The sequence below is a fragment of the Canis lupus genome, chromosome 15 (assembly GCF_011100685.1).
Source record: "Canis lupus familiaris isolate Mischka breed German Shepherd chromosome 15, alternate assembly UU_Cfam_GSD_1.0, whole genome shotgun sequence".
Classification (NCBI taxonomy): Eukaryota; Metazoa; Chordata; class Mammalia; order Carnivora; family Canidae; genus Canis; species Canis lupus.
The window spans coordinates 27,736,733-27,763,956 of record NC_049236.1 but is presented as its reverse complement, the minus strand read 5'-3'; the positions used below and the strand labels follow the sequence as shown (position 1 = coordinate 27,763,956).

General features: G+C 32.3%; 1 protein-coding gene across 12 annotated transcripts in view; it reads left to right on the top strand.

The window, feature by feature from the left end:
• MGAT4C (MGAT4 family member C) overlaps positions 1-5,438 on the top strand; it is a 548,325-nt gene extending 542,887 nt beyond the window's left edge. For all 12 annotated transcript variants that reach the window (XM_038558597.1, XM_038558594.1, XM_038558598.1 and 9 more), the window contains one exon: positions 1,611-5,438. In XM_038558597.1, the coding sequence (XP_038414525.1) occupies positions 1,611-2,752 (1,142 nt within the window). In that variant the 3' untranslated portion in view covers positions 2,753-5,438. The remainder of the gene's footprint in view (positions 1-1,610) is intronic.
• The last annotated feature ends 21,786 nt before the right edge of the window (positions 5,439-27,224 follow it).

The window sequence follows — 27,224 nt, the reverse complement described above, 5'->3', positions numbered from 1 at the left end:
ATCACCAGGTTGAGGAAATTGTAGCTTAACTTAATTCAGGTTTCTTTAGGTCTGTCTTCCATTCATTCCTTCATTTCAAATGTCTATAGCTCTTAAGCTTTCTTCTAATTACATAAGATTGCCAATGTTTATTTTTATCTCCATCTGTTACACTACCTTTGTGCAAACATTACTAATTCTCCCTTTCCATCCTAAGCTTACTAATGTGTATTGGCACATATGCCACTGCTTTATACAAAGGGACAATATAAAACAGAGGGTACAAGCAGGGCACTTTGGATCTTGGCACCACACCACTCATTAGGTGTTACACTTTGCATAAGCAAGCTCATCTCCCTGTGATTTAGTTTCCTCATCTATAAAGCAAAAATGATGACAAGTGCAAAGCTCTCCCAAAAAACCGTTAGGAATATTCAAGATACGTATTATATGCAAAATGCATAGATTTCTTCCTTTAAAGTAGGAAGTATTCTAATAGTATTGGCTATTCCAGGGCATTTAAGCTGGTTTCTTGAATCGAGTGGTACCAGAGAACATACTCATTTTTCAAAAGCAGTTAGGGCCATAAATCCAGGTATTTAAGCAATATGTGTAAATCTCTACCTCTCTGACAGACTAGCGAGAAAGATAATTCTTGGAAAGGGTTTTTCAGTATTGCGTAAGTCACAACAAGTAGATATCTGTATTAAACAATGATCTTGGTGAATATAAACATTTTCCTATTTTTCAAGTAGTGGTTATGAAATTGTATTCAGTTCTGAATCATGGTGAGAATCAGAACTTTAAAAAGTGAGAATATTTCAATAAGGAGACATCTACACTTGTTAGAAGTAAACTGCGATTTCACAAGGTTTTATTTTATCCCCTAAAATATCCAGATTCTAATTTGAGATTTTAGGTAATTGAATAAAAATATCCCCACAGAAATTGCTATAAAATGTGTTTCAAAACAAGGAAGAGAGTGATACTCATGTGTTGGAACAATTTACTCTACATTTGAGTAATAATGCAGTTTTTAAAAATAGTATAATTTTTTTTGGATTCTAATAGCATTCTAGGTAAATTTCAAAATAAAATTGTGAAGTCCAATTATTAATTTTTTGGTGTGAGATAATGAGAGTGATCAAAGGAAAACGAAAATGTAACATGTTTTCCATGAAAAATTTAGAGATTATTAAAATAATGAGTTATGCTTAATTTTCTTTTTTTTATCATTTGAGACTGGTTTGTCATCCTTAACTGTGAATTCCCTTCTCCTTTTGTATTTTTTAATAGTGTGGATATTATCCAAACATCTATCTTCTCTAATAGGCATTAAGCTGCAAAACACCTCAAATCATATTTTTTATTTCATAAATAAATGTTCACAGCAATGAAGCTCATACGTCATTGTGCTTAAGATGTATTTTTTCCATAGAAAAGTCAATTATGTATTAAGTACTGTAGCCTTTATGTATTTAGCATAATACTTCACTCACAAAATATTCTATACATATCATTTACTAGATTTACCTAATACAGTAGCAGGCCTAAGGAGAAAAGTTTTTTTTCTGTGTTATTCAAAACCTATTTTACATTTAATTTTCTTCCTTCTGAATTCTTTTGCTCAGGGTTTCTTACAATTGGACTTTCATCAGTGAAACGAAAAAAAGGAAACTATTTACTTGAGACAATCAAGTCAATTTTTGAGCAATCCAGCTACGAAGAGCTGAAGGAAATTTCGGTGGTGGTTCACCTAGCGGACTTTAATTCATCCTGGCGTGATGTCATGGTCCAGGATATTACACAGAAATTTGCCCACCATATCATTGCAGGAAGATTAATAGTTATACATGCTCCAGAGGAATATTACCCAATCCTGGATGGCCTTAAAAGAAATTACAATGATCCAGAAGACAGAGTCAGATTTCGTTCCAAGCAAAACGTAGATTATGCTTTTCTGCTTAATTTTTGTGCCAATACTTCAGACTATTATGTAATGCTTGAAGATGACGTTCGATGTTCAAAAAATTTCTTAACTGCCATCAAGAAAGTCATTACCTCCCTAGAAGGAACCTACTGGGTAACTCTTGAGTTCTCTAAGCTTGGCTACATTGGAAAACTTTATCATTCTCATGATCTCCCACGTTTGGCACACTTTTTATTAATGTTTTATCAAGAAATGCCTTGTGATTGGCTATTAACTCATTTCCGGGGTCTTTTAGCTCAGAAAAATGTGATCCGTTTTAAACCATCTCTCTTTCAGCACATGGGTTATTACTCATCATATAAAGGGACTGAGAATAAGCTGAAGGATGATGATTTTGAAGAAGAGTCATTTGACATCCCTGATAACCCTCCTGCAAATCTATATACCAACATGAATGTTTTTGAAAATTATGAAGCAAGCAAGGCGTATAGTAGTGTTGATGAGTACTTTTGGGGGAAACCACCTTCAACAGGAGATGTCTTTGTGATTATATTTGAAAATCCAATTTTAATTAAAAAAATTAAAGTGAGTACTGGAACAGAAGATCGACAAAATGACATTTTACATCATGGAGCCCTAGATGTTGGGGATAATGTTGTAGATCTCAAACAAAGTAGACAATGTGTTACTTACTTAAGACTAGGGGAATTCAAAAATGGAAATTTTGAAATGTCAGAGGTGAATCAAAAAATTCCATTTGATATACATTGTATAAGGATATATGTTACCAAAACACAAAAGGAATGGCTGATTATTAGGAGTATTAGCATTTGGACTTCTTAGCCAATTAAATCAATATGTCCAGTTACTGAAGCAGGCTTTCCTGTTTCCTTTTTTGCTACCTTCCTCTTTTGCTACTTTTGTCCTTTGGAGGGAATGCAGTGGATGGGGTATTTTCAAAGAAAAATCTAATCATTTTGGCTGTTTTGATTTACTTATTTTCAAGATAATTTTACTCTAATCCACACTTGTATTTATTTTAACTCCTGAAGTTGAGTATCAGTCTATGGTTAATGCTACTTTCATTTATATTTTTAGTGTGATCATGTTAGTTCCAAAATTTCAACTAAGTGTCAAAAGGACACATGAAGGATTTAAAATGAGAAAATTTAGTTTGTTAAATGTTGAGTCTTGGAAAACAGTTGCCAGCTGTATATACTTCCTCAAGAATATATATCAGATAGCTTTTATTAAGCATCTGAGTGAATATGCAGTTGGTTAGAATGATAATGTTTTTTTCTTGTAAACATAGGTTTTTATAGACTTCTGTACATCTACAATGAATACCTCCTCATAGAAGTGATGTCTTTACAACAGAATTTTGTGTGTAGGTGGAGTGATGGAAAGAAAAAAATGACTTAAAAAGATTTCTCCCCCGATTATTTATATAAAAAGGGGCCTTGTTCATTGTATAAAAACATTTAATTGAGCACCTATTGTTAATAAATTTTCTGTGGGAAGCAGTCTTTTTCTAGATTCCCTTTTGCAAAAAGAATAGTTATGCTCAATATTTTCAAGTTATATTGGGTACCTACATTTAATAGGAGAAATTAGAGAAGGCCTATCGTTAGTTCATTCTTACAAACATTTTCAGTATATACAGAAAAATTTTTGAAATTGATTTTATATGTTTTGTATTAAAATTCATATAATTGAAATTGTAATCTATCATATGCTTTTTTTTTGAAGTTTAAATGGACATCTTATAAAAGAGAAAAGTAGGAAACATAGAAATCAGTTGACTTTTCTATATTCAGAGCTAGTTCATAGTAAAGCCAAAGTGAGAGATCAGTTGTTCTGATATCCAGACCGTGCTCTTTCCCTTATGTACAGATTGCTGCTCACATAAATTGTGCTTTCTGTTGGCCTCTCCATGAGTCTCAGATAGTAAGTAAGCTATCTATAATTCTTCCACGAGTCACATTATCATTCTGTGGAAGAAGCCTAAAGTGTCTGAAATTATCTCCTTGTATATGAACCCACATAGCGAGCAAACTTGACCAACTTTTACTATAAGGGACCGGACAATCGTGTCTAAACCATGTCCTACTAAAGCGTTTCAGGACACCTTTGTGCACCATAAAGACATTGGTTGTTCAGAACGTCCTGAACTTACCTGATCCTTTCTCTCTTTTGACAAACAGCAAAGATGAAGGGGTTTACTATGAAGACATGAAAAGTACTTCATGCATATTTATGGAGAGGCTCAAATACATACGTTCATAGAGATTGGAAAATATTTCATTCACTTTATCCAAAGTGATTAAATTAGAAACTGGTAAAAATTTGGGAATTTTTTTATTGATACAGTAGCTACTGTGTATTTTCCTTGCACCCAGTTGCTATAGTATAATAAAGAGATAATATGAATCTATAAATATTAATACTTTGTTTCATAAAGTCTTAAAATCAGAAAAAAATGAACAAATGAATACTGCCACAAAACCATAATCTTTGCCTTGATTTGGAGGATATTTTCCAGACATTTAAAAGTAATCTATTTTCTTGGCTTTTCTCATCCTCTTTCATTAACTGGCTAGCTGTATAATATTCTACATATTTCTTAGAAATTACAAATAATCTTTTTCCTGCACTTTCAATGACAAAAGGTACACAACAAAAACATGTAATGTCCAGATGAGGCCGACTCCAAGAAGTGATTGTAAACTTTACGGAGTCTAAATAGTTTCTGAGAGTGTTTTCAGAGACTAGCCATTGACATAAACTTCTGGAAAATGCTTCAAGAAATGTTGTTGAGGGTAACAATGAAATTGAATGTTTGCTTGAGAATTATAAAAATGCAAATGTGATATAAAGGGGTTACATTTTTTCTGAAACTTGATCTTTTCATTATGGAAACCAGGTTTGAGTAAGCTGGTCAGTCACCTAAGGATGTCTTTATGTTTTCTTTATAAATTGAGCGGAGGTCAACTTTTAAGGAAAGAGTTTGACAAAGCTTCTACAGTAAAGAACAAGGGGACAAATAACCTTTCTCTTTCAAAAAGATAATCTGACCAAATATTCTTTACATGAGTTAATGTTGCATTTCCTGTATTTAAAAATTCTGAATAAGGTTCCTGTAGTCTTGTTTCAGAGGCATAGATCAAAAAGACAGTTACAAGTTTTTATTATATTCAATCTGTTATGAAGCATTATATGTGGTCAATGTCTCTCTCTGCAGTAAGTTTTTTAAAATATATGAAGTATTCTTTGTTACAAATATCCATCAAAAAACACTGGAATGTAATACAAAAGTTGAGTTATTTAATTACTGTGTAAATAAGACGCTGACAGGGTTCAAGCACAAAATATGGCATGTACCTTAAATAATGTCTCAATTTGTTTACTTTAAACTGACTAAAAAAGCTTATTTACATTTAAAATTCTTCTCCTTAAGGGAGCCTTTTCGGCATTTATAAACATCAAAGAAAAGCATTCGTAAAAGCACAATAAAAATATGGAAATTATACATTTTTGGAAAATACACATTATAGCAGTAATAACATGTCTGGCTATAAAAATACATAAAAAGTGTTAATATAAGCACTTTTACATTATCATGAAAAAAAATAACTTTCATAAAATAGATATTTTCCAGATATAAAAATATAATTTAGAAACCAAGCATCACTTAGAACTACTTTTCTCATAGAGCTGCAATTATGAGACTAGAATATTCCATTCTGAACCATTGTTCTCTGGGAATTTTTATAAAGGTATAGAAAAACTATGCTGTACAATAATGACACATAAGCAAAACAAATATTTACAAATTACAAGGTATGTTAGGGAAAGCACTTGCTTTTCTAAATGTCCATGTGGGACACATCACTCAATATTTGCCAGTTTGTCCACATGTCCTTTAGAACATGGCAGCCAGGATTAATGTGGAAAGCTCTACTCTCAGTGTCTTCTAACATCTGAAGATAACAGTGTGATTCCCTTTCTTTGCCTCATTAGTATTTCCATTAATACAGCTTAAGGTCACATTTATTTTTATCACCCTTCAACTGACTAATAAAGCTCACACTCAGACTTCTGGACATTTTTTACACGATCTCTTGATAAAGCATGTTTTGCCATTTTGTATATCTTCCATTGATTTTTCTGGAAGTTTCTTTTAAAATTGATATTAATTTCTATTAATTTCGGGAGAATTTCACTGTTTCTTCTGACCCATGGTCCCCATACTTTCTAGCTCTTGATTCCATCATTTTGCATTTTAACATAACTCCCCAGCTCTATGGTACCACAAATTTGGTATGTGTGCCTTTTGTCCTCTCAGGAGATACAGTGGAAGGGCCATGTAGATCTGAGTTTAAAATCAAGTTCTCCAATTACCTCCATATAGGAGGAAAGTTAAACATTTTGAATCTTAGTTCCTTCATCTGTGAAATTGAAATAATTTTACTTTGTAGACTGTTAGAACTGGAAAGGAGATAACAAACCAATCAAGAAATATATGTTTCCTCTTTTTTTAGCTATATTGTATGTGTAAAAAAAGGATATGGCCCTTCAGAACACTACCAGAGGCCCTTATCCTGATCAATATCATAAATTTCATTACCCACTAGAAATGTCACTCAGACCACCTTTTTATATTTATATTGTTAAATAACATCATGTAGAATTATGTAAATGCCTTCCTAAACTCAAGATATATTATATTCCTATCATTCCAATATATTACTCTAGAAACCTTACTCTAGAAACCTTATCCAAAATTTGTAACAGCTGTTCTTAATATTCATATTGTAAATGTTAATAATCATTTTTTAAGAAACCTAAACCCATTTATTTTGAAAAATTAAGAAAAAAAGGCTTTTTGTAATTTCTAAAATTTTGTTCAGAATCTACATTAAGCTCATAGAGCTGTGGTTTGCAGAATTTTTCTTCTTTTAATATCAAGTTTCTTTTTGTATTTTTTTTTTCAATTACTGGCAATAGTTATCAGTGCACTGGCTTGTAAATTACCTGGGCTGTGATGTTCAAACATGAAAAGAGGCACCTTATCTCCTTGTCTACCTTGAGTTTCATTGCTTAGATTTCTACTGCTTTGAATTTCTTCTCCGTTCATTTCAGGATTATTCTTGTTAGAAGGAAGAAGGTCATAACAAAATGTAATTTTATTAGTCCTTGCTCTTTGTTTTTTGTTTACTTTTAACTCTTTTCTAAAAAATGTTCCAAAATTACCACATCATTGCACATATAGGTGTGTGTATCTATGTCTAGCTGGACGTCTCTCTGTATGTGTGTGTGAGACAGTATACCTATATGTATACATTCACATATACATGTGTGTATACAAGTAGATATCACTGTGCGTGTATATATTTGAATATAGTGTGTTGTGGGTGTTTGTATGTTTGCAAGAGCAAGAGGAGAGGAGAGAGAGAAAGATTGAGAAAGAGGTGTGTGTATCCTTAGCATTATTTTTGACTTCCACATCTCCACTTATTCTTGGTTTTAGTTTTCCTAACACACTGCTTTCCTGGTTGTGTCCCCCTTCTGAACTGGCTTTTGGTTATGTGTCCTTACATATTTTATGTATCACATTCTCTGAAAAACCATAGCTCATTAGAAATTTGTGTACATTTTTGATTCTCTAAATTCCTTATAAGCTTGTTTATTAGAAGATCCCATATCTCTCAAAACAGAACTTGACTTTTAGAATATCAGCTTTAAATTTATTTTATTTGAATTTCTTAACAGTTGAATTTTAAAATATGAGTTGCAAAGCTTTCTTTTTCTAAACTATAAATATTATGAAAACAAGGTCATACTTCCCCCCAAATTCTTGTCTCTTCCACCTCATTAATCTGTTCATCATGGTTACTCTGATTTAAGTCCAGAGTAGTATTCACTTCATTAGTGAGACCATTTTCTAGATATTTGGATCTGAACATCTATTTTGAAAAACATATATATTTGAAACCAAAGTAGTTTCTTATTTGAACTATTGCTTCAGCTTCCCATTTTACTCTGTCTAGATACTCTCTTCAAAAATTTACCCAAAAGTTCAATTTATTATATGATATGAGTAAGATTTTTATGCTTACAGAAAAATCTAATCACATTAAGAATATAGAATGTTCAATTTCATGTCTTATTGAAAGAAAAATACCCTACATAACCAACTCTTTAAATAGCTGAATTAAAGCTATATTGATAAGATTCTCAATATTTTTTCCTATCAAATGAAAATTTTTATAAGGCATACACTCATTAAATTTAATAAGCAGGAAATTATTTTATTTAACATTTATTTAAGGGTGAACAATGACAGCGGATAAACTGCATTCAGAAACTTAGCTTATGCTTTCAATATACTGTGTTACTAAAACTTAAACTACCTTAGCCAACATAACTAACAATCAGTCTGCCTAGCTGCAGAGAACACAATTTTAATGTATAAAAATAATTTAAAAAATGCATAACGTTAGCAGTCATAATTGAAAGCAAACTACTGTAAAAATTGTTTCAATATTTAATTTATGGTGTACTCAAAGTCTGAAAGAAATGTAAAGAACTTTTTTATCTCCTCACTCACTTCACCATCTATTTATTACCAAGGATATAGAAAATCTGAAGTACTGCACAGGGATATATGGCAATCCCCTTTTCAAACTCTAAGGTTTTAAATTCTATTACAAACTAGACGTTCAAAAATTGTTTTTATTGTAATTTCATCTAAGTCAATTTTCTTTTTCAATAATAAAATATTATTTTCTCAGCAGCATGTCCCCAACTAATATGAAAAAGATTCTTAAGATATCATGCATCTTTTCCCCCATGCAATGCTTCACATTTACCTTTTTTATGTGTCCCATTTCCCCATCTTCAAGTAATCTATCTAGTTCCCTCCTACTTTTAAATATATTGATATCCCACCACACTTAAACACTGTTACTCCACATTGTTTACTTTATCAGTGAGTGGAGTACATTTACAAAAAGTTAAAATAGAGATCTTGATTCACCTTTGCTTATCTTTTACAGGACTCTGGTTTTGACTACAAGTTACATCTGTAATCTTACATTTGTGTATTATTAGTCATTATGGTACCACATGAGATGATACCAATGATTGGCAGAAGTAATTCCCTACTTTACAAAATAAACTCAATAACTTAAACTACATTTTGCACTTTAACGATCAATATTATTGAAAGGTATTGAGGGTTTTCACCTTTCTATCTTTTTATATCGCACTGAATCTGCTTTTTAATTATAATTCTTCACCTACAAATAATTTGACTATTAATAAAGAGATATACATAAAAAGGATAGTTCCCTAAAAAGCCATTTCCTTGATTTATCAATCAGCCTAAACAGTTATTTTTAAAAGGGCACCCTGATTTCTGCTAGTAGATTGAGTGATGCTTTTTCCCTACATGAAAATACTATAACCTTAGTTTTGTATAGAATTACAATAAAAAGACTTTCTCCTATGAAGTAAATATCCAAGTTACAAATATAAAAAATCCCATTTAACTTCAATATTCAACATTTCTTAAGCTCTAAATTGTATGTACCTGGGCATACAAGTTTCGTTTATTGTATAAGGGACCTTTGTCTACCATAATTTGCTAATAAATCATTACCTCATTAATGTCCTTTAAAATCACTAAAGAGTAGTTTGTCACTAATAAGAATGTTTCTAAGACTTAGTGTATATTTTAAGGATTTATAATTTAATGGCTGGAGATACACTCACTTAAACCCATAAGTCAAACTGTATATTTCTACCCTCTAACTTGCTGCTGACTTCCTGTACCCAGTCTTAAGGACAGTCAAAGCAGATAAGAAACACCCACTCAAAATATTCATCCTATCAAGTCACAATCATATGAGCCATAACAACCTATCTCTAATTTAGCTCTTAATTTAGCTCTTATTATTGATGAGATACTCCTTTGAAATATTGTCATAAGGAGAATTTGCGGAGCATCCAGGGAATGCAAAAATCACAACAGAGGAAATGTTCCATACCAAAACTGGAAGAATTCTGAAGCAAAGCTTTTCTTCACGATTTTGCCAAAGCAAGTTCTTATCTTTTCTCTCAGCATTACAAATTTATCATGGCTCAACATTTTAGTCTATAATATTGCTCAGATTTTATTCAAGCAAATCAAAATGTTATTTTTTTAAGAGTGTCATAAGACAAGTTAGGTGCAAATCTCATGTTTTTACTTATTTGACCAAGTAGACCAAACTTATTCTTAATGAAATCAGAATTCCAGATTAGCCTTGAAGGTCTATTTTGTTTCTACATGGATAAACTCTTTTTTCCCATGGGATGTTACAACAAGATGTCTAAATTAATTAGGTGATGATGAATCTGAGTCATGTGTTTTTTTATAAAACTGATAAGAAAAAATATAAGTGCCCTTCTAGATAAAGCAACTTAAGTTAAATGTCTTTTCAAAATAAAAAGATATTTTGTAGTATTTCTTTCTGGAAAAATTTTCAGTTGGCCAAGCCAATTTAATGTAGCCAAAGCTACAAATTGCTAATTAGCATACCACCAGGTAAAAAGGTGCTTAATAAATAATGATCTGATGCACTACAGAAAATAGCTCTCATAAACATCCTTCATACGATGTGACCCTAGCATTTAATATTTTGTTTTAGAAGAAGAAAGTGACATTTGTTAAATTTTCTTGATAATACCTATTGTATTCTTATGAATCTATTTAAACTATTAATGTACATTTTATTACTATGAATAATCATATTTATTATAAACATTTAAAATTTTCACCATTTTTCTGATTTTCATTAGTAAATTTAATAACAATTGTAATTGCTCTCACAATATAAGATTTTGAAAGGATAATTGTACTTAAGACAACAGGCTACTGTTTCTTTTTATTATAATCTCATAATATAAGCAATTGGTTTTGCTTTTTTAGTAACAGGTTTTATTAGTCACAGAACTAGACATTGTTTAATACAAAACACATTTTTGGTAAGTTAAGAAACCAGCTTTACATGCTATGTCAACATTCTAGATTAGTCAATTTATTGCTCTTGTCATGTAGAATATAATATAAAACATTAATCATTTTTATTTAAATTCCTTAAAATTTCTCCATTTGATCTCAAAACTCATTAATATCTGGATTGTAAAAGCAATACAAATTTGGAACAACCAAGGTGCTGTAAGTTCAATTAGTTAAATCACTAATTTTCTTCATAGTAAATTCAGGACAGATAATTTATTGAAATGAATGCACAAAGGAAGGCAATTATGTACATGAAGACTTAAAAATAACAAGAAATATATGATAATGTTAAGCAAGATTATACTAAATCAGCATTCACGGGTTTAAAGTAGTCTAGCAGGATTTTTAGGTAATGTGTCTAATTCATAATCACTTTAATGGCTTGACCCAATAATTTAGGTTATATTTCCTGATCACAAGAAAAAGCCTAGTTTTGTCAATTTCATGATAAATTAAAGTTTATGATTTAATAGAGTTTATTATGTTAATCAATCTACCAGATGATTCAGAATTCACCAGTTGCTTCATTCCTTAATGAAATTGCCTATCAACCTATTGAAGAGAAATAAAAATATAAAAACTCAGATGTTGGTCATTATGCAAACTAAGCCACTAGAAGAATTATTAAATTTTATCCCATTTAATTAAAGAGTGACCTAGGAAAGACATTCAGTTCCCTCTATTAACACTTAATTAATTTTAGTGAATTAATAATATTTCTTTAGAAACTGAATAATGAAATCATGATATTAATAATTCATATTTAGTGGAGGGCAAAAGAGGAGGCCACAGAGTGAGACTAAGTTATTTAGCTCCAAAGAAAAGGCATCCATACTATAAGAAAAGGAAACAAAAATAAATCTCTAATTTACAGATCATTTAATATAGACTCAGCACCTAGAACAGACTCACACATAAGCAATATGTTCTAAAAAACTGTGAGACACAGTGGAAGACATCATGTTCATTTCGTTATCTTATATAATAGGTAAAAAAAAAATCATATGAGATAGAAACTATTATTAAACCTAAGAACATATGGGGAAATTGGATTTTAGTAACTTGTCTAAAGTCGTAGAACTAGTAAGTGACAGACAGAGGATTCTATTTCAGGTCCATGTAATTCAGAAGTCTATGATCCTAACCACCTCCTAGTTATGGTTAAAGTGTACTGACAACACATATAGCTATAAAGTGGTTATCTAGAAAATATGATTATATTAAACAATGTAAAGTCTTAAAATGAATTTAGATAATTATAATTCCCTTCAAGGGAAATATTCGTTCTCAATTTTTAAAATTTGAACATCTAAAACACTTGTTTCTCTAGTGGATTTCACTGAATGCAACCACAGCTTGGAAGTCTAGCTTTTTTTTTTTTTTTTTTTTAGGCTTTTTTTTTTTTTTTTTTTTCTTAATTCCAGTTAAGAAACAAACCAAATTCATGGATTCTGGGTACAGTAAAGGATTCCAAAAGTTGTAAATTTGAATTAATGCATTAAACGATGTTCTTTTGTAACACTAGACTCAAATCTGCAAATTGGTAGTTTGGCAACATGTGTGTAATATTTTTGGTTGATTAAGTGATTTTTTTTTTTTTATTCATTCATGAGAGAGAGAGAGAGAGAGGCAGAGGGAGAAGCAGGCATCATACAGAGAGCCTGATGTGGGACTCGATCCAGGGTCTCCAGGATCATGCCCTGGGCTGCAGGCGGAGCCAAACCGCTGAGCCACCGGGGCTGCCCGATTTTTTTTTTTAAGAGAGAGAGTGAGTGAATCAGAATGGGGGGCAGCAGGGAAGAACAAACGGAAAGAGAAAATCTTAGGCAGGCTCCACATGGAGCTTGACATGAGGTTCCATCTTAAAACCCTGAGATCATGACCTGAGCCAAAACCAAGAGTCAGATGCTAAACCCACTGAGCCACCCAGGTGCCCTGATTAACTGAATTTTATCTTTTCAGCTAATACATTAGAGAGGTTAAATAATACTAACAAAGTCTAAAGTTTCATTTAGCAGCTTAGAGCTTGCATGTATTGAGTGCTTAATATGTACTGGGTATTCTCCTAATGGGTACATCCATGACCCATTAAAATAATGGATGTCGCAACTTATTATGTATTCCTAGTTTATTGGAAATGTATATTCCAGGTTTCTAGATTCTTAACTGTAGATCTGAGATGGGTCATGGCATTTTTAATGTATTTCAGTTAACACTGAAGCATGTGGTGCCTGAACTTTTTTCGGAATCATTGCATTAAATCCTTACAGCCCTGTCAAGTAGGAATGACTATTATTCCTATCTCACAGATGAGGTGTATCAGGGTTAGAATTAAGTAATTTGCTCATATTCACACAGTAGAGATGAATCAAACTTCTGACCTTGTTATTGAAATAAGAACCCCAATTCTTCTGAACTCTATTATTCCCTATTCATATTCATCTAAATTAGTAGTTTTTAGGTCCGCCTGCTGATCATCACCAGGGAAACATTTTACTCATTCTTGAGCTCTGCTCTCAGAGAGTCTATCATATTTGTTCTAGAATTTCTAGGAATCTGTATTATAAAACAAAAATTCTTCATAAGTAATTCTAATGTACAACCATAATTAGGAACAACTGTACAATTGAAAATCACTGTACCACAGTAAATTCCAAAGTTTTATCATTTATCCACTTTGGAAGGGCCATAGACCAGGACACAAAGTGAATGGTGTGGATTTTCATTTACATTCCCTGTCCTTTTAGGTTATTTCAATAGTATTATAGTTGAACCAGCCAACTTCCTATTGCTTTGTCAAGTTTATTGAAGTGACCGTACATACCTTCTTACGGAATCCAGAATTCTAGTTTCTGGAAAACTGCACAAGTAATCTTTTTTTATTATTATTATGGGTCTTGACATGTACATCTTATTAATTAGAAAGTACATATCTTCATTCTACTACATAAAACCTAATGATGCCATCTCTTTAGCTTGTTAAAATCAGGAACACAAAGAGCAATGTTTTTTAATCCAATACTGTTTATAAGGTGAAGCACCTCCTCTTTTAAATTTAGGTAAACTTATTCAAAAAAAGAGGAAGTGGGATGCCCAGGTGTGGCTCAGCGGTTGAGCATCTGCCTTTGGCTCAGGTTGTGATACTGGTCCCAGGATCGAGTCCCACATTGGGCTCCCTATGGGAAGCCTGCTTCTCTGTCTCCCTAGGTCTCTTCCTCTCTCTCTATGTATCTCATGAATAAATAAATAAAATCTTTAAAAAAAAAAAAAAAGAAAGAAAGAGGAAGAAAAACCACCACTTAGTTTTGTTTCAACTTTTCTAGTGGATTTTTTTTCATAAATCTTTTACGTGTCAACATATATGATCTTCTACATGCAGTCACAGCCCCTAGTATTCAAATCTCTAATTTACTTGTTTCTTTTTCCAGGAACCGGGTGCTTTGAAAATGTATTTGTCAAATTTTCAAATTTTAGATAACAGGCAGAGAACACATTGGCTTGCCCTGCATGATTAGAGACTTTGAGGTAACTTGATAGAAGCCTTGATACATACCCTAACAGAGGGATTCAAGTGTTTACATACCTATGAAGTATATCAATGGGGACAACTTGAGTCAAAAAGACCAAAGGTAACAAATAGAATAATGTACACACACATACATACATTCACACATAGTTCCAAGAAATCCTCTACATCAATTCCAGCTCACAAATTCTCAATACTATCTGGCTAAAGAGAAACATATCCATCTAATTGAATTTACTTGAAAAAAAAATCTGCTTTCTTGTTCTTTTTGAGACTACATTTTAATGCTTTGTCTTAGTCTCAAATATAAGTTTTTTGCACAAAATCTCTATCTAAAATGAAGTATTTTTTGTGAATGGAAAGACCTCTTAAATTATCCTCTAAGGTCATTTTTTATGTCAGAGTCACATGATTTTCAGATTTGTTCTACATAAAATTAGAGTTTCAGGAACATCTATTTGTATCACTTAGTTGCTCTTTGCAAGTATCAGATATTACCTTTAAATTTATGGATTTTACATACTTAACACATAATGTATAAAGATTTCTTACAGTATTTGATAGTCTCAAGATAACCAATATAATCTTTAAACTTATCATTAACTTAAAAGAAATAATATTTTCCTCTAAGATTAAATGAAACTTGTTTTTTTGGCAAACACCACTTAAAACAAAGGCTTTATAGTTGATTACCCTTGATTGATAGATAACAAATCTGAAATGCCAGTTTTAACAAATATGTCTGAAGATTTATTGCTTGTTATTATGAAAGAAAAAACACAAATTAATATAGTTCCTTAAGCATCTAATGCTCTGTCTACCATTTATCAAGTTTGTGAATTAAAAAAGTATATATACTCAAAGAACTAGGACATTTTTTTAAAAAAAATCCTATTGTTGATTATGTAGAGTGCACAGTAGAATAGAGCTGCTGGGTTAGATAGTTTCACTAACAAACAATTAGAAAGACTACCTTTATTAAATACACTTACATCCTTATGAAACCCCAGAAATTCCATGTTTGTAAATGATGGATGATGGTGATAGGGACAGTTATATGTCAGTTTTATTAAAACAAAACAAAACAAAACCTATGCCTTCATACATAAGCCTAGCAAAAAATAAGAGAAAGTGAGAGAACATGGACAAATCAGACAGGAGTAAGAGTGAACAGTTAGGGAATGGCCTTCAAATGAATGATTAATGATAGAATATCACTTTTTTAATCTTGGTATTATTGTTTGGTTTTCTGATAATATTAAAGTGAATGTTTTATAAAACTATTTTGGATACAATTTCAGATAATATGAACATAATGCAAAATTTGTGGATAATGGGAAAAGCAAGCTGTGCATTGGCCCTTTCAATTATTTGATACAACTAAATGTTATCTATTTATCAGCTCTTTAGTGAGTGTCCTTAGGTGCTCCCTACATGTCACTCTTTTGCCATAGAATTACAAGACAGTCTTGTGCACCTTAACTAAATAGAGATATTTTATGAAAATCTATTTTTAAAAGCAATAACAATTCAAATAAACGAAAACATGATAATTTTAGATCTGTAGATTTGGTATGACTCAAACAACTGGGCAAAATTTGTCAGTTATGAGTTTCACTTCATACACAGCTGAAAATTTTAATCATTCTGAATATAGAGGTTCAGTTTCAGATTCAAGTTTTCACTTCATGAAATTCACATTTGTTCATAATCATTCCTTCTTCGGCTCTTAGAATGTGTTCTTTGTTCAGTGACCTTTTTGCCAAGTTCATGATTTTTATAATAGTAAGAAAGCAACAAGAAGTGTTAAAAGTAACAGATTTTATGAAACATTCTCTTGTAACATTGAACAACTCTTTATAATTGAGAGAAAAATATGTCTACAGAGATTAATGCTCATTTCATGAACTTTCACCTAAGGTGGGAGGAAGAATTCATGACCTCCACATTTGACAGAATAAAAGGCTCCAAGCTCTACATAATAATCTGAGGAGGATCAGTGATAAGTTTATTTGCATTTCTCAAGGGCTTTCTGCAGCCTTACTATCTTTCCTGAAAAGTGAGCCTAATAATAGGAATTTGGGGCATCAACCCACAGATGGGATACCTATTTTAAGATGGAAAATTTTTAACAAACCACATTACCTAAGTGGCAACTGATTCTACTTACCCATATGGCTGACTTTGTAGGAACAAATATATGTATTGCTGTTGGTAACTATTTCTCCTTTACCTTAGAAATGTCAGAAGTGAAAGCTTAATACCAAGCTATAGTATTGGGAAAAAAAATAATTATAGTTTTCAGAGAAGCAGTAGTTTTTCTGGCCTGTATATCAGATAAGGGTATATTACCTTCCATAAATGGTTAATGTTCTCTTTATCAGTAAATACATTTGCCCTAATCTAGTCAGTTTCCTTCACCTGGTTTGCCTTATGGTTAAAACATAGTTTATTCAAGATAGCAATCTCCTCTTAGGGATATTGCCTAAGGTCCCGAAAGAGAATGATGCTATAGTTCTTCCCAGTATAAAAACCTCTAAAATTGGGGCACCTGGGTGGTTCAGTGGGTTAAGGGTCTGCCTTTGGCTCAGGTCATGATCTCAGGGTCCTGGAATCAAGCCCCACATCAGGCTCCCTGCTCAGTGAGGAGTCTGCTTCTCCTTCTGCCTCTCCCCCAGCTCCTCTGCTCTTCCTCATTCTCCTGTTCTCTCTCTCTCTCAAATAAATAATATAAAAGAAAAATCTCTAAAATTCTTTCCATAACTAGCATTCTATAATTCTACCGCCAATGTAAGCATTACATCTTTGTGTAACCACACAGAAAATATATTATACATTTGTCTTACATTTTCACAGAATAGAATATTTAAGGGTTAGATTAGAAAATTTCCATGACAGATTTTGTCATTGGTACAACAGATGAGAAGGGTAAATTGTGTCAGTGTGTAGCATTTTTACAATTACAAAATCTAGTCACTGGAGTTTCATTATCTTTTTGTAACTTTTCATTGCGTGATAAATATTAGCACTGCTTTTCTATCTTAATACCATTCTTTTATGTTACCCCAACTGATTTTATTTTTTTTTTTTGCACTTTTTTTTTATTTTTTTTTATTTATTTATGATAGTCACAGAGAGAGAGAGAGAGAGAGAGGCAGAGACACAGGCAGAGGGAGAAGCAGGCTCCATGCACTGGGAGCCTGATGTGGGATTCGATCCCGGGTCTCCAGGATCGCGCCCTGGGCCAAAGGCAGGCGCCAAACCACTGCGCCACCCAGGGATCCCTGATTTTATTTTCTGATTAATTGATTTTTCTAAACCATAATCTTAGTTATAACCTGAGAACTACACAAAACACTGGTACTTCAAGAGTATAACATTGGGGCAATTGTTATGAATATTTATGTATCTAACATGACTCAATTGTTTTTTGATCTATCCAATGGCTTTCCATTTTTTTTGTATGCATTGTTTGTTTTAAGCAAATTCCCTCCTACTTTTCCACTTTCTCTTGTTTTACTTATTCTGTTGGTTTTACTGCTTATATGGCTTAACACACATTTTTATTTCCTATTTTTCTCTCCCAGAGCCCACTTGCACGGTAAACCAAGATCTTCTCCACCATTTCAATGACCGTGATCTAAACTACATTATCTATACCATTAACTTTGAACTTCCATAGTATCTATTCAAATCTTTTTGATGGGCATTATTTCATTGATAGCTGCATTCTGGGGGCATAACAGAACTGATGGTGAATAATCCCTTGGTCTGTCAACCACAAACATTTGTTGAGAATCAAACCCAAAGATCTTTGACTTGGTGTTTATGACCCAAGGTAAACTCAAGCATAGTTAGCAGTGGATCTTTAAACTTCTAGTACTTAAAACAAACTGTGTGTGTGAGTGTGTGTGTGTGTGTGTGTGTGTGTCTGTGTAAGACAGGATGTCTGTCCTTTAATCTTATTTTCAAGTTTCAGGACCCCAAAATGGTTAAGAACCACTAAGGATGCATGTGTCATGTACAAGAATATTTTTCTATGCAAAAATGTTGTATTTATCACAAAAGCAAAAAGCATGGGATGATCCATACTTCTCAAATCATCAAGAGAAATCAAAGTCCAACGCTTCCACTTCAAAACTTTGGGATTGTATTTTGTGACAACTTGCAAAAACCATTTAGAAATACATAAATAATTGTATAAATACAAGGTATTGATAGCCCAGAAAGCAAAATTGTTTTCCCAATGGCAATACAAAGTCAATATTACTTTAGCATGTGGATAGCTGTTTCCAAGAATTTAGTAAGTATATACTAATTGTATTCTTATAAGACACTTTGCTATTGGAAAGAACCAATGTTTTTACTGTAGTAAATATTTGATTTTTAGACAATGTTTCTGTGAGGTAAGAAAAAAAAGCTTAAGTAGTAAATAAAAACCCCACAATATTAATATAAATAACTAAATATCTTTATTCAATTTTCAGTTAATTACATGATATTTTGCTTTTCAGTGAATTAAGTCAAAACAAAGGTCTTTCTAATGAGTAAGTTATTTTATCTCTATTAAAATATCAGGATTAATTATGCTTTATTTTCATCCTATAGAAAATGTAGTTGATGACAAAGACATATGAATAATGAACCAGTGCAATTTGCAGTTTGTTCCTAATTGAATCTACTTACACAATCAACTTTCACTTCTTTCTCCATTCATTTAATACAGTTATTACTTATTTGACAAACATGATTTGTAAAATAGGTTTAATAATAATACATATAGTGTTGAATTTTGTGAGGATCAAATAGCAAATAGTCAATACTCAATTACGGTTAATATTTTATTACCTCAATAACTACATAATGCAATTTTATTTTATTGGATCTTGCAAGTTGTTTTTATTATTTAAACCACTGGTTTAGCAATTATACATTTGAATTAAAATAGTCAAAGCATTTACATCTGAGTTTAGATGTTGACTTTGTTCTACAAATATCAGAAACAAAAGATACGGTGGGATATTTGGACCAGAAAATGTGTGGTAGTACTATAGGCAAGAAAGTATTTGACACTTGTCTTGAGATGACAGGCTACACAGTACTACACTAACTGTAGAAAGTCTTCCACATTTTCTTTGATACGTACCATCTGGGGCATATCAAGCTCATTGACATGAGAATGTATTCTTTCCAAAACACATCGTTTAATGTCTTTGTATAGTTTTTATAAATTGCAGATTTAAAAGTTCCTACATGGACTGTTACTATATCCCACCATGGTGTTTTCCATGTGTCTCAGTCAAATATACAAAAATACTGAATAACATTGGACATACCTCACAGTCTTACTACTCTGTTTGATGATGGGGAATAATTTCTGACAATGAGTAATCAATTCTTACTTCACAAGTTCCATTATCACAGAATAAGCTTAGGATCTTAATGAACTACTGGGGCTGAAAATTGTATTTAAAGCTGCCAAATCCAAACCCCCTGACTGTGTTAATCCATTATTTTAGGGTGAATGAAAAGTGTATATCAATTTATCTATATATAGTATGAGGTATGAGTGTTCACATAAGCAAGGTCAGGCTAAAAAAGAGAGAGAGGGAGAGAAATTCAAGGAAATAGGAGACTGTGTTTTCCTTAACTGTGTTTTTCTTTAATAGAAATCTGGCATAGAAATTTCCTTAGAGTGAAATTTGTATAGAGACAAGCACATGCAATGTTCCTAAGGTATTAAGACAGAGTCAGAAAAAAGAAGGTATTAGGGGAATGATTTGGTGGATGATAACCGTAAATTAGAAATTAAACTATATGTATATAAATTTCTTCTGATTCTAATCTAAATCATGTAATTTTACTGTTCACTAGGACTGCTCCCCAGACATGTGCCCTCTGTTTCTTACTTTTCTCACTCTCTGGGATGGGAACAGCAACGACAAATTATGTCTAAATGTTCATGTTAGACATTTCTTCTGAGCTCATAAAAGTTTATCTTGGCATATAATTGTCTCTTTGTAATAAGACAATAAAGATTGCAGTGTTTTGAGGCTGCTAAACAATGCCCATCCAGTTGACAGGCTCAGGAATGATGGTGAAATGATGGACTCGGCTGCTATAGGTCACACTTTGTAAATCTGACTGAAGCAGACCTAGAATACTAATGAAAGCCAACCACCATTTCCTTACTTGCTCTCAATTTGTAATTCTAGCCCTGGTGGCATATATATTACAGAAAGAATATTGTTTTCTAATTTATAGTCAGAAAGTCATTGGAGCGACTATGACCCTGTGCTTTAAATAGACGGTAAGTGTATTGTCTTAAAAAAAAAAAAAAAAGGAAATCACCCTGGAAAGGTGTGTGAATTAAATTATGTCTTTTAAGCTAAGTGTAGTTTTATAAAATCAAGTGTCATATCTTATATAAATAAATACTTAGAGGTCCAGCATAGATCAAATCAGTGGTAGGAGAGAATTCTTTCAACATACAATTTTCTCATCCAATTTTTACTTTTTTTTTTTTTTTTTTCAATTCAATTTAGTAAAAATTTACTATATGAGCCCCTTCATGTCCTGGCAAAGGATTTTCACCAACTATGAAAAGTTGCCCATCCAGTTTCTTCAGGATAGGCTTCAAAGTACTTTACCTATGACTCACTTTGCAGAGTATTTCCAAATATAAAACAATGCAGCTCATTCTACATGTGAATTATAGGCTGCACATAAAGCAATCATCATCATTCTAGTTAATTTGAAGGTTAAAGAAGAAAGACAGGGAGTGATGGATTAATTTGCTGAGAGCTTGCCTTATGCCAACCCTTGTTCCAGACTTTTTGTCTATTTCTCTCACTTGATTCAAACTACAAATCTGTGTACTGAGGATTGTTATCCTTATTCTACCAATGAAGGCACAGTACTTAGTAGTGAAGTTGGATTCAGGCTTAAGATTCTGCGTCCTCCATCAAATTTTCCCCAAAAGGGAGATGTCCTGGATGCTTGTTCTAATTTTGTTAATGTTCTAATTTTGTTAATGCTCCTTCTTTGTTCTATCTTTGTCTGTATACTGAGGAGATAGGACAAAGATGTCTGATGAAAACATCTTCAAGTTCTATTACGCTTTCGTTCTGAATTGGTAGTCCACTGTTCAGTCGGCCTGGGGTTAGCTAGTGATACACGGTGGCTACCAGAGGCAATCACATAAAATTACTGAAACAAAAAAAAAAAAAAAAAATTACTGAAACAACAAGCTAAATAAGACCCTCATCCAGCAATGCAGTCAATGCAATGCTACTTTGACACTGAACTGTAGTTTATAAAACAATGTTGCCCTGCTCATCACAATAAAACTACAAAATAAGAAGAGTAGGATATTGTTTTTAGTTTTCCAGAAGAGTGAAATATTGGCCCTTACTTGAAGAGGTTTAGAGAGATAAATTTTAATTCTTTAATAAGAACAAGATTTATAGAAATAAAAATAATAAATCAACATCAACCTGCTGTACAGAAGTCATTTCATAAAATAACAAAGCCCAAATTGTTTCAGTTAACTTTAAGGAGTGCTAACCTAAAAGAAAATAAATATTGATCCAAATTCAGCAAGCAAAAAATAGAAAAATGTAGTAACCAGACAAAATGGTTTGAGGGAAATGAGAAACAAGCAGAGGTTTCTCTGGGAAACTATAGCACAACTTCAAGTATTCATTCAAAGGTCAATGTCAGGTTTAAAATCATGGTTTCAAAGCAATTTTTGAACAGTTTCCTCCATTTGTCTACAACAGTAAAACAAATTGAGACTAAAGCTGTATATAGAGTTTCCTCCTCAGATCCAATCCAATGTTCAAGGTTTAAAATTATAGGAGCTCTTGAGAAGAAATGTCAAAAATAAAGAGGAAGAAGGGTGGGGTGGGGAAAGAGAGACAGAAAAGGAAGGAAAAGAAGAAAACTCTAACCTGAAGCCTGAAAAACAAATATTTTCATAACTTGCCAAACTTTTGATTCTTTACCCTTTCTTTTATTAGTATGTCCAAAGAAATTAAAAGAGTTTTTTGGAAGTGTAAATCTTCTAGTCCTCACTAGATTTTCCAGATTTTCTGCCCACTATGTTTTTTCAAATTGCTTAAGAGTTCTCATTACTTGGGTATGAATCGTGTGATTATAATTAAACAAAATCATAGAGCAGTTTGTTTTCTTTCTACCATATTAAAGGTAGAACTTGAAGAGTAAGACCAAAGTTTGGATATGGAGCCTCCATATATTGTAGTAAATGGTTAGCAGAGATTGAATGACATAGCAAATGTAACTGACCCTCTCCTCTGCCCCATTCACTTGTATTTTTCTTATTTCAAAATGTGAGGACAGGTATATACCAAAGTATAGATTTGGTAAGATTATCTACAATTTAGCCATCTAACAATTAGTTTGGGCATTAGTTAATTAAACTTAGCCAAGATGAATATTCATGCCACCACCACTTGTTTTTAACCCTGAAAAATATACATCAGTTTTTGAAGGAGGTTCAACTTAGTAATACATGTCTTTAAAAGCACTACTTCTAAATAAATTTTTCAAAGATTAACCAGCACTTTCCCATACTTGCTGGACAAGTAAACAGAATTATCCTTGGTTATTTAATAGTCAAATATAAGTTGCTGCTGTCCAGTTAATTTTAAAATATCAATAAATTGTGTCACACATATATTTCAGTACTTTACAATATGTAGTCCACTGTAGCTATGAATTATTATGATATATGATAATTTCTATGAAGAAACAACATTGATCCATAGCAAAGCTAAATGAATTTGAGAGATGAGTATGTTTGACTGCTTAAACTTTTGTGATATGAAATTTCCCCCAAAGTTGAAAAGTTAATTAAGTCTCATATTTGGCAGAATGGTGAATTGTGAAGTTTGCTGTAGGTTAATGATAAGTCTCTTATTTGGATAAACATAATCCAAGTGAAATAATTTGAGCCAAATGAAGCAGTTCCAAATTTACATGGAAACAAACCAATAGAAGCAATAAACCGTGGGGGCCCCTCTCATACTTTAATACTGTCTTGAAAATCCTTGCTCCATCTGCACTCCCCTGAACTGATGAAATCTTTAGCTGAAGGGCTTCAGTTTATATCATTACCGTGTGAGCTGACTGGACTCATTCTTTTCATGACTGATGGGTTTTTTGCTTTCTCGTTCAACTCTGCAATAAAAGGAAAATTCACGGTTTTCTGTGACACAACAGAGCTATCTCAAGCTGTATTTAGAGGAAGGATCCTAGGATAAAGGTCTATTTTCTTCTTCCTTTGTAGCAAACTTATACTTGCAGGATACTTAAAAGTATCTCTTAAGGGCTGTTGTTCAACTTCCAAAATCATTCTTTCCTTTCTAGCTGCTACAAGAATTCATGTGTGTTGTCAGAGAAAGGCTGGAAGGACAATTTCTATACAGATGTCTCTGGTCCATGTCCTTCAAAAAAGACTGAAATATGACGAATTTCTGGAATCTTTGCAATGAAGAAAGTGACGTGGCCTCATCATAAAATGACCACAAGATCCTTGACCTTGGTGCTTCACAAATAATATGCCTCATTTATAGACAAGAACACAGCAAAAACTATTAAAATAAAGACTAGGCATAGATGTAGCTCAGAAAACAACAAAAAAATAATAAAAATTAAGCATAACCATAGCTCAGCGAGGTAGAATGTTATCACGATTTCTTCGATAAATAACTGAATTCTGAATATTGGTCTTTAAGAGAACTGTTATCAGGAAATATAGGTGACAGAAAAATAACAGCTTCTATTTTGTCAAGTTTGACACTGGCAAAGTGCTTTCACCTATATTCTATCATCATTTTGTCTGACCTAACAATGATTCCAAGCCTGATTGAAAGGCCTGTAAACACAAAATCAGCTTTTGCAATAGGAAGATCTCCATGAGCACTTTTGTAACTTATTTTAAAATGGACTTTGGCAGTTTCTTATGGGTATATTTCTGTGCTATTTTGTGTCATCTCAGCAAGACTTCCCAAGCAAAGTTATTCCAAGTATAATGTGGGCAATAGTAAAAGATTAAAATTTCTATGGATTCAGAATCTTTTTCAGTCTCATGTCAGAAATGATGTGTGTCCCTAGTCTTCAACTTGGTTTCAGATTTGCATGATCAGCATTAGCTGAGGATAGAACTGGGCCTCATGATTCCTCGACTAATTATGTAGTTTGCCCCCTGTGGTTTGGGCTAAATTCTACACCCAAGAAAACTAAAAAATGAACATTTTAATGACACTTTTGTGTTCTCTAAACTCTACCAAGTATTGTGCTTTATTGAATTAGACCTTTTTAAAAGACTAAACATAATCCAAACAGTGTTCTATACATTTTCTCAAATCCTGAAATCATACTTTGGTAAGTTTATCAAATTGCTTCAGTAAGTTTTTAAAAGTTTACCTTGAAGTAAAATGCAAACCTAATGCTTTTATTATTTCTATTGTCTCAGCACAAACAAAATACCAAAGCTCTTGAGAAGGGATTCCCATGTTAGTGTAAATGACTCATCTAGTTTCTTCTATGAAATTGAATAATAGAGCAATCTGTATTTTCAGTTCTCTGCCAGTGGGTTTGATTAAAAATTTGATTCTTGTTTGCTTGCATCGCCAAATAGAGTTTTCAGAGAAAATTATTGCAATGCCCACTGTTCTTCTCCATACAAAGTGAAAGGTTATGTCCAAGTTAAAAAAAAAAGAAAAGAAAACAATCCATCAGAACTACCTACCAGTTAGATCTATTGTCTGTCCTTTCAGATGAGATATTTAGTTTTTTGTTTGTTTTTTTATGAACCTGGTTTGTAAAAACCAGACTTCTGTTAAACTATTTAAAAAGCTCTACTTTTTACTATATGTGTTCGTGGACTTAATTTCACCAAAAATAGTAAGAATTGTGCCCTAAAGAGTGTCATTATACTGATCTTGTCGTCAACATTTACGGATATATATACACATATAAAATATGTAAAAACTAATGATCTAGATGTTTCTTCACTAGACAGCACAAATAGTTATTGTAATTCTTGGTCCTGTATTTTTGAAGTCTGTAACATGGTGAAGTAGTTTGCTACTTGCTTGCTGTTTTTACACCTGTGCTTGTAATTTATTATTCATTTGAAGCAACAAAATGAGAATCCTTCAAAATTGTGAAGACTAAGAAACATAAAAACCATTGTGTATACTTTTTTATAAATATTTGTTTTCATCATCTGAATCTTGTATTTGTCCCAAAAGGAAAAAAGAAAAAAAAAAAAAGCTGTCATTTGTCTTAAGCACACCTTTAAAGGTGATCAGTGAGAGATTCTTATGAATTGAAATAGGAAGGAAATATTCTCTCTATTTCATTTTAAATCCTGTGGGCATATGCATCAAAACCTTTCTATATGAGAGTAAAATTGATGGATTAAGTGTTTTATGAAATAAACAAGTAAAAGTTGACTCAAAATAATAAAATGATTGAACTTCCAAAAGAGGAGAGCGCTTGTGAGGGCGGTTCAATTACAGATACTTGGATCAGACGCGCCATCCAGTGGTCAAATTTCACACCTCGCAATATGAAGGGCCTGAAGACCTGTATCCCCAGTATTTTCTTTTGAATACACTTTTAGTTTATCATTTCAAAAGTTCTGAATTTTTTATAAAAGTATCTGACAATTTTCCCATCCTAGGACCACATATTACCCTTAAAAAAAGTAAAAGCATAGGTGTATAAGTCAACAATCACATCCTGTAAAACAAAGATATTTCCGGTTTTATAATTTTAGTATTAATAAAAAAGAAAACAGAAAGGTTAAAACAAATATAACCTAAAAAACAGCATAGCAAAATGTAAAAGCATACAAAACTTTGATCAATGCTACTCAGAATGTCAATGAAAACACACTGATGCAGTTTGACATCAATAGTACTATTTGCCAAACTTCATCAAGGTAATCATGCTTACTGAAGAGTGAGCTGACCAAAAAACAAAAACAAAAACAAACAAAAAACCATGTTTCTCGTGGCACCAAGGAGGCACAATGAATTAAGCAACCAGCTCCTGGTTTCAGATCAGGTCATGATCTTAGAGTCCTGAGATCGAGCCCCACAGAGGGAGTCGGCTTGGGATTTTCTCTCCCTCTGCCCCTATCCCCTCTCTATATATAATAAATAAATATTTTTTAAAAAACACATCTTTCTTTCCTTAAATAATAATATTAATTAACCCTACCTAAAATACTAGTGACTTTTCTTGCGAGTCATGGACTAACCATTTGTGAAGCTGTGGATGCTTTTGTTAGAATTGAAATAGACCTGAGTCAATACAGCAGCAGACAAATTTGAAATCTCAATTTTTAGCAATATTTTAAATTTTAAATTGAAGGTTAAATTGCATCATCAGTATTTCATAAGAAAAAAGTAAATATCCACATGGATTTTAACTAAGAAATTTCTATTAAGAAATTCCAATTATTTATTCTTATATGAAATAACAGAATGATTAGCATAACTGTTAATAACTAGACTTTTTTTTTAACTTTCTTTCTTATCATATATCAGAAAGATGTGACCCGATGATTCAGATCCTACTTGACTTCAATGTTAGGCTTATCTTCTCCTGTTCCTCCCATATTGTCTTCAGAGTCTCACTCATTAAATAGAGCCCAGGGTCTTCAACAAACGAGGCCAACAAATGAG